Source organism: Leptidea sinapis, chromosome 18 (genome assembly GCF_905404315.1).
Source record: "Leptidea sinapis chromosome 18, ilLepSina1.1, whole genome shotgun sequence".
NCBI lineage: Eukaryota > Metazoa > Arthropoda > Insecta > Lepidoptera > Pieridae > Leptidea > Leptidea sinapis.
Window position 1 is genome coordinate 4,736,898 of NC_066282.1, and position 8,524 is coordinate 4,745,421.

General features: G+C 34.0%; 1 protein-coding gene across 6 annotated transcripts; it reads right to left on the reverse strand.

Annotated features, from left to right (window-relative positions):
• Positions 1 to 1,318: 1,318 nt before the first annotated feature.
• On the reverse strand, positions 1,319 to 6,492 carry LOC126969437 (uncharacterized). 6 transcript variants are annotated; one of them, XM_050814860.1, is made up of 6 exons: positions 6,343 to 6,492; positions 4,888 to 5,583; positions 4,729 to 4,812; positions 3,905 to 4,015; positions 1,724 to 1,828; positions 1,633 to 1,648 (listed from the first exon to the last, which is right to left on the reverse strand). In XM_050814860.1, coding segments are annotated over exons 1-4 (804 nt in total). In that variant the 5' UTR covers positions 6,365 to 6,492; the 3' UTR covers positions 1,633 to 1,648; positions 1,724 to 1,828; positions 3,905 to 4,013. The 6 variants fall into 6 exon arrangements, with proteins under 6 accessions (XP_050670813.1, XP_050670814.1, XP_050670815.1 ...); XM_050814856.1 differs by lacking the exon at positions 3,905 to 4,015 and having other exon boundaries at positions 1,319 to 1,648; positions 1,724 to 1,842; XM_050814858.1 differs by lacking the exon at positions 3,905 to 4,015 and having other exon boundaries at positions 1,503 to 1,648.
• Between the last annotated feature and the right edge of the window lie 2,032 nt (positions 6,493 to 8,524).

Sequence of the window (8,524 nt, forward strand, 5' to 3'; positions counted from 1 at the left end):
CATACCGGTTTTATATGAAATTTTAAACTAGCTCGCAAGTCCCTGTCCACTTAAGAGGAGCGGAGATTTTGTGCAATCCTATTGGTTAATATTTCTCCGTTTCTCGGCTCCGCTGCCTCGCTCCGCTCTGGTGGACTGGCAGCCTAATGTTGCAGCCAGAAGGCGCCCTTACGACACGAATCGTGTAACTCATTTTAAATCGGATAACTTGAGGCTGTCCAGACGTATGTTAAGATTTTCACCATTTGGATTCAGACAAAAGAACGGAATATGTTAGTGCCAATCATAGACAATTCATAGAATATGAAGCGTAAAGACACATCTATAACGGAGATAAAACTACATAGAAAAGGAGAGTGAATCTATAACCATTTTGATTGACGAGGCGAAAACAGACACACTTGAAATTCCTTGAATTGGGGTTCTTTAATAATTTGAATATTAATGTTGGATTTCTATGTAAAATGTGTGTTTTTAACTATTATTTATTTATCACAATAATTATTAAAACTATATTTACACGTCTTTACTGCGGACTTAGGGCGTTTTAAATTTCGTCGGTTGGTACCCGACTACCTCTTAGCGACAGTGGGTCTAGGAAACCGCGCATGGTCAGTTGTTTTTTCTTACAATACAGTCTGTCAATCAAAATGGGTTAGAGTAACAATGGATTCGCTTTTCTACCTTTCTGTACCTCCGATAGAGATGTTCTCTCTCACACGAATTCTACCTCTTATAGGGCTTAAGTACTATTGTCTCACCATCATCATCAGCCGGAAGACGTCCACTGCTGGACAAAGGCCTCCCCCAAAGATTTCCGCGACGATCGGTCCTGCGCTGCCCTCATCCAACGTATTCCGGCAATCTTCACCAGAGCGTCGGTTAATCTTGTGTCACTATTGTCTATTTTGACAATAATTTCTTCCACCCCGTAAAACTTGGTCGATCGTGATTCCATACATTCTTCTTGTGTTTTGTGTCCAGTGGTTATAGACGTACTTTAAACAACTACTCACATTGCCTAATAAATGGTCATCAAAAATGTCCGAGCAGCGTTAGGTATACTTTAACTTATACAGGTAATATTAAAACATTCATTCAATTTTACACCTTATTTCGTGGAAGTTACGGTCAAAGTATATTGTATACGCTTTTAAGAAGCTCATATGGTGCGAAATGAGGTAAAGATACGGTTATATATGTACGGTATAAGGCCAGTGGTTAATCGTCTAAATGCCATGACCCAACAACTACAAGAGGATATGATAATTGCTGGCAGACAGTAATTAATATTATTATGAAGTGAAAAATACTACTCATATAATATATTATAATTGCATATAAAAACTATAAACTCAAACGAATATTTAATTCACAAGCATAATTTCTCTGTATCTTGCAATACTGTGTCAATGCAGCGCGACAGTTGCATCATAGAATTGACTAATCTTGTCAAACTTTGGCATTGACATGTTATGTTTTCCGGCCGACCGCACTTTTTCGCTGTACGGGATTTTTTAATAATTTTTTTATTAGTCTCACTGTTGGCAATACTTTTCCATGGTTCACTCATTCCTTTATATGCCTTGCTGCTGCCAAAATTATTGCTTAATCTGTTACAAACACCAAATCTTCGACAGGACGAAAGCTAAAATGTACAAAATGAATGAAATTATGTTTAAATAAGGTTAATTTAATGTCTTCTTTCTTGGATTCTACAAACCTTATCTGAATTAATGCTCTTTTTATCGAGATGATCACAACATTTTTGACTATTCAAACCGACATCTAAATCACTGTTAGCATACTTTATTGGAGAGACGTAAGGCTGCAAAATATAACCTAAAATTATATTCTCGAAATGAAACAATAACTTTGACAAAAAATTGAGTATTTTGCAGACATCTTCAATAGACGAAATCAAATAAAAGCAGTATTTGCATTATTTTTAACAAGTTTAAAAAAGTGTGATAATTTACCCAACTTATTTATATAACTATATGTAACACGTGAAATTGAATATATTTTACTGAGAAATAAATTTAAACCTAATGAAAGGAAAAAAACCCTTTGACCTAAGGAAAGAAATTTAGTTTAATAATGAATAAATGACTGAAGTTTTGTGCTATTTGATTCTTGATTTTTTCTTTTATTTTCATTTATAGATGAAAGGAGGAAGTGTTTCGCAGACTATGTCTTTTAATATGATAACGGTTTTAGACTTGTGTAGTTCACGTACCTACTGTGTATTAATGAGAATGAATTATTCCTTCAGCTTATAGGACTTCGTTCATCTTGAATCGTATATTGTGGTACAGTACCGACTCCGATCCGACCGACCGAGAAAACCCCAAGTGCCACGACTGACTAACGCAACGGAGAACAATATTATGAATGTATTAGAGACGGGAAGTGGACATGGGAGTGCGTACGACAACTATAACTTCCGCGATCCTCTCAAGGATTTGGAATTAATACTTACAGAAATACTATCTATTTTAGTTTTTTTTAATGTTGCGCGCTCACTATTGTATTGTTTCTGGGAATTTTACTCAATTTATTGTTAGTACCGAGTAGGTACCTACTTTCTTATTAGTTCTTAAATTAGAAGATTAATTAAACAGCGCTCATATTCTATGTGATAATTGAGACCGAACAAGTACATTTTATTGATTGTATAATAATAATAATAAAATTTATTGCCTTGAACTTAATTTAAGTATACAATATCAGCTTATTACAAAACATACATTAAGACAAAAGGGAGTAGGCTCAGCTTATGCTGCTTGAAATTATATTCTCATGCAGCGCTGGTTTTCAGCCATTCCCATCTCCCTAAGGTGTAAGGTGGGATACATAGTAAAGAGGGCAAACTAATAATGATTACAATGCAGATCTAAGCTTTTTCTAAGTGTATCAACCTCTGTATAAACTATGAGTGTATTTGTGAGTGTGAGTGTGTGTGTCGTATAAATATATGAGTGTGTGTCAATGTGTCAGTTTAAATGTAATATGAAACGAGTTGCAAATGTTATGGTTTAATCATGAAAAATATTTATATAAGGGAAGTTCTTTCCATACACAATAATTAAAATTTTCAGCTTCCTGTTGTTTTTTTAACAATGCCATTTTATATTTACCCTTAAACTGATTTATATTTTTTATCATTCTAAGTGGTGGTGGCAAATTATTCCAAATACGGGAAGCCATGAATTTGAAACTGGATCTATATCTTGTTGTTTTGTAGTATGGTATATTTAATAAGTTTTGAGAGGCAAAACGTGTACATTTTAAATTAGAACTTCCGCTCCAGGACAATTTTTCAAATAAATATTCAGGGCGCTTGCTATAGATAATTATCTTTATACTACAGGCATACTGCAATTCTCTCCTAGCTTTCATATTAAGTATTCGTTTGTTGTTTAAATATGGAGTTATATAGCCTCTGTTTGGAACATGAAAGCAGTTCTTATTTTATTGTTAACATGTTCCATAAATTTTTGCTCGCCGTCTAATACCAGGCCCAAATTACGTGCAGTTTTTACATATTCTACTGGTATATCATTTATTTTTACTTTTTCGTTGCAGTTACATATATATTTAATTTGATTTTTTGTTCCAAGGGCTAACATCTGTGATTTAGCTGGATTAAGTGACAGCGAGTTTTTTTTTGACCAATTGTAGATATTTTCTAAGTCCTGATTTATTTTACGTATAGCGTCTTTGACATCCTTGCCTTTGAAAGAGTAATACAGTTGCGTGTCATCAGCGTAGAGGTGGTACTTACAAGTTTTTATATATTTGGGGAGGTCAGCAGTAAAAATGGAGAAAATTATCGGGCTTAGCAGAGAGCCCTGTGGGACACCTCTTATCACAGGCAGCAACGAAGAAAGAAGTTTTTTACCAGTTTTGTCTTCAATTTCCACCATTTGGCTTCTACCGGTCAGGAACGTTTCAAACCAACAGCAAGTATTTTTGGTGAAACCATAGTGTTTTAGTTTTGACAGCAGTATTTCTGAAGGGATACAGTCGAAGGCTCTAGAATAGTCTAGCAAAACTAGTATACTACTATATCCCATATCCGATGCTTCTGTCAAATCATCGGTGATATGTAGAAGGGCTGTTTCTGAATTGAAATTATGAACAATTCTGTTTTATTGAGAATATTAAATAAATTTCATTAATTCTACTCGCACTTTTAAAAATATAATTTTCACTCGTTATTTTATCAATTGTAAAATAATATTAAGGTTAAGTCACCTAGTGCCAATAAGTAATAATCTAGAGTCTAGACCTAAGCTTGTTAAGAAAGGTAATAGGTAGTTTGTTTCTAAATAGCAGAAACTGCGTCAACCTTTGAGTTACCTACTCTCAAATCGTATACTTACAAGTTTAGTAGAATAAAGGTCACATCCTACGTACGCATCACAAGGTCGATACATACTGTAAGTAAGCATGATGATAATAGAACATTACGATACAAGTGCGCAAAGTAGCATGACCTACGTGCGCATACGTATGCTATTTTTCCTATTAAGTTGCACAAAGTTCGACCACAATAATTATTATCAAACATTCCCGCACGCTCACCACATTCCCGCACGCTCATCTACATTCCCGGACACTCTTGTCAACGTGTGGGAAAGTAGTAACTTGCAAATGCATGCTCAAAATCAAACGCGTACGATAATAGGAAAAAAAAACTTCAAATATGTTATGTTAACTTACATAATCTACCAAGACTTCGACGAATGATATCGCATGCCAACACTGCAGTTAAAACTTGAGTACTGTAGTCGTAGTATAAGTTACCTGTCAAAGACAACGATATAGCAACGTCTAATAAATATAAATCTGGAAAGTTTATATTTACCAAATTCTACCAACCACTCTGTTGTCGCATGACTTTGTACGAAAACGCTACTAGTTTCGACCACACCCAATTTGCAGTATTACTATCGTATTCCAATTTAATTTTATCAAGATCTCCTAAAGATTTCGTTTTCTTAGTACAGAGACTTGGTGTCAGAAAACTCTCCTCGTCCGATAGCTTTCCTTCATCGCAGAACTTAGTATATTTCTCTAAGGATTCAATGTTCTCCTTAACAGTTTCAAATTGTTGATTGATATTATCGGCTATGGATTTGGTTACGACATCAGAATCATTTTTTACGGAATCAGTCGATTCATTTAGTTTAGTATCGACGTCTCCTGTGATCACATCTGTTTCGTAATCGAAAGTAGCCTGTAAGTTATCTAGGTTAATATCTTGGAAATCATTATTTCCATCAAAATTGCTAGAGCTTTGAAAGAAATCATTAGTGCTAAGCCGGAGTGGTGATACGCAGGGAGCGCTTTCTACGAATCTGTCAATGAGGGGGTAACTCTGACTCAAGCTGTCCTGATCGCTCAGGCGTCTCCTGGCTCGTCTCTCTTGTAGTTCTTGATGTAATAACAAATCTTGATACGACTTGTCTCTGAGCTTTCGCGCGGCATTATATTGATTTTTTTCGAGTGTTTTATACTGCTCGTACATATACCATGACCTGACTCGCCGCGATTTTTTGTGTAAATCACACGATCCTGAAAAGAATTATCTTTAGCATTTCAATAATTGTTGTTTAAATATTAATTACCACTTATCCTGAAGGTAGATAACACCTAAATAATGTCAACAGATACAATATGGATGTTCTTGTCATATGCATCCTTTTTTTTATGGAATAGGAGGCCAAACGAGCGTACGGGTTACCTGGTGTTAAGTGATCTCCGCCGACCACATTCTCTTGCAACACCAGATGGATCACAGGAGCGTTGCCGGCCTTTAAGGAAGGTGTACGCGCTTTTTTTTGAAGGTACCCATGTCGTATCGTCTCGGAAACACCGCACAAGTTAGTTCATTCCACAGCTTTGTAGTACGTGGAAGAAAGCTCCTTGGAAACCGCACTGTGGAGGACCGCCACACATCGAGATGGTGGGGATGATATCCTAACTTATGGCGAAGGTGGAATTAATTTTTGGATTGTAACTTCATTGTTATTCATACTTTTCTTAGTAGGTACCTATACCTAACATAACGTTAGACGACTCTTTTGATACCTGACTATACAAAAACACGTAAGTACAACCACTCAAGTAAACCTACTTGAGCAACAAATAATTTTATTTACTAGACAGGTCAGGCGAACACAGTTAATATTAGGATAGCGAAATCTGGTAGTACCTAAGAACCAAGCGTTACTTTTTAGTTTTCATCTCTAATTTAAGCCAGCTGCAGCACTAACCTCACTTTTATTATTCTTAACTACAGCGTTTATAACTATAAGTGTCAAAATCATTTACCCAAGCATTCTAATGGATCCATCTAATCAGATATATTTTATTGTAATTTTGCATAAAAATTTTCTTTATCAATTAGCGATACAATTTTAAACATGTTACAATTTTTTGCATGTTATTTTTGAAATCAAAATCAAGGCAAGTAATCTGCTTATTGTTCTGTCATAATCGTGTCAAAAAATTATGTAATAAAGAGATTTTATTAGAATAATAATATAATGTATATATATAAAAATGAATTACTGTTCGTTAGTCTCGCTAAAACTCGAGAACAAGGACCGATTTGGCTAATTTTGGTCTTGAATTATTTGTGGAAGTCTAGGGAAGGTTTAAAAGGTGAATAAATAGAAAAACGCTCGGAATTAAATAAAATCAACAAGTTTGTTTTTTCCTTTGATGTGTTCCCCGTCGTTCAGGAATCAAATTGAAATAATAGTTTAAAATGAAAAGAATTACTAATTAGAATTTATACCTTTCTAACTCTCTCAGGAAATAAACTAAATTTTATATACAGAACAACGTCTTGTCAGGTCAGCTAGCTTATAATATAATATTGACACACTTTTAAGTTTCTTTAAACAAAAATAAATCGGTGTGTGCTTAAGAGTACACGACTTCTTCAGTTTTTATAAAAATGCTGCTACCCGCAAAGTCGTCCACGTGGACGCCATAAATCAGCCTTATATAATTTATACGAGATAGACCCAATTTTGATTTGAGTTATAAATTGCTTATTACGAACAATTTAATTTGAATTGATCTAGTTTGAACCGCAAAAGCCGAGAGAAACCTCTTGTAAAATCTAAATATCAGAACCAACCAACAAACTTTTTTCTGAAAGCTGAAAAAAAGGTAATCAATCCCAACCTTATATTATTGCCACTTAGCTTTAAATGAGATGGCATTTAAACACAAAAGCTTAACACTTCAGTGGATTAAAGGTCATGGATGGCTAGCCAATTATTCTAATACTCGATCGTCTCGATTTGCTTCAGTCAAAAATAAAAACAAATGCTAGTTAAGAACCTTTATTTGATTAAAAACAATTCGACAGCAAGTATCTCACTTCGCTTTCTCACTTTTCTGCGTCACACCTCAGAGGAACCAGCGAAATTCCGGCAACGATTCGCTTCATTTTCGCATGCGCAACTAAACTGCAGTCATGACAAAGAAATATAACGATTGTTTAGGATAGGTGTGACGACGAAAATATACGTAGGACTTAGCGAATATACTTGAAAAGGTTAATAACTACTTCAAATATTTAGTAATTCACAAACTCAATAAGATCTACTTTAATAATAATAATACACGATAAATAAAATACTAAGGCGCTATTTTAAAACTTGTATAAATAAAACATCCTGTCACAAGTATCCGTCAAAAACTCACATTTTATGTACAAATCACATCCGCTACAAAAGAACTTAAAGGTTATATTCGCTTATTACACAATAAACTTAAAGTTATGACGGCATTTTGGACGAACTAATACAACAATTACTAATAAAATAATTTATTTGTACACAAAAATATACCTACCACTTATTCTGTAACAAAGAAAGCGAATACAGACTAATATAGCTGGTAATATTTATTAATAATATAAATCACTGAAAAACCTAATTTTTATCGAAATTTATTTAAAAGGAAGCAAATTTGTACAAGTAATTGAATTGCATCTGAATGCTATAAAGTTGTTATTTGTACTAACATTTTAAAGATATAATATTAGAAAAATATAACATTTTACGAAGGAACGAATCATGTATTTAGAGACAAGCCAAGCTGCTAAACCACGAGGACGGTTTGTTTCGACCTATTGTACTATTAGATTGAAATTTATATTTATATTAAGTTGAAAGTAAATTTAGTATTAAGTGTTACGTTACAAAAATATTTTCAATAATTTTGAATAACTTTAATATGTACATGCGAAATACTATCCCGAAATATTGGAAAATTCCCTAGGAAGGGCTATATTATAATTCATTTCCACGCGGAACGATGTATTAATTTATATCAATACAATATAAAACAAATCATGATAAAATCTTATTAAAATATATTAATTGTACTCAGGTAGTTATTGAGAACTAGGTTGATATACTCCAGAGTAGTTTTATAAATCAGTTAAAAAATCGTCGATGTAAATACTGCGAATCGCGCGCGAAACTTTTCGCGA

What these genes read in the sequence shown, in the direction of transcription:
- LOC126969437 (XM_050814856.1), bottom strand. Translation starts at nt 6,364, where the DNA reads ATGGATCCATTAGAATGCTTGG. An exon ending in AGTCATGCGACAACAGAGTG is followed by an intron (nt 4,813 to 4,887) that starts GTTGGTAGAATT and finishes TGTCTTTGACAG; the next exon opens with GTAACTTATACTACGACTAC. An exon ending in TCGAAGTCTTGGTAGATTAT is followed by an intron (nt 1,843 to 4,728) that starts GTAAGTTAACAT and finishes ATATAATTTTAG; the next exon opens with GTTATATTTTGCAGCCTTAC.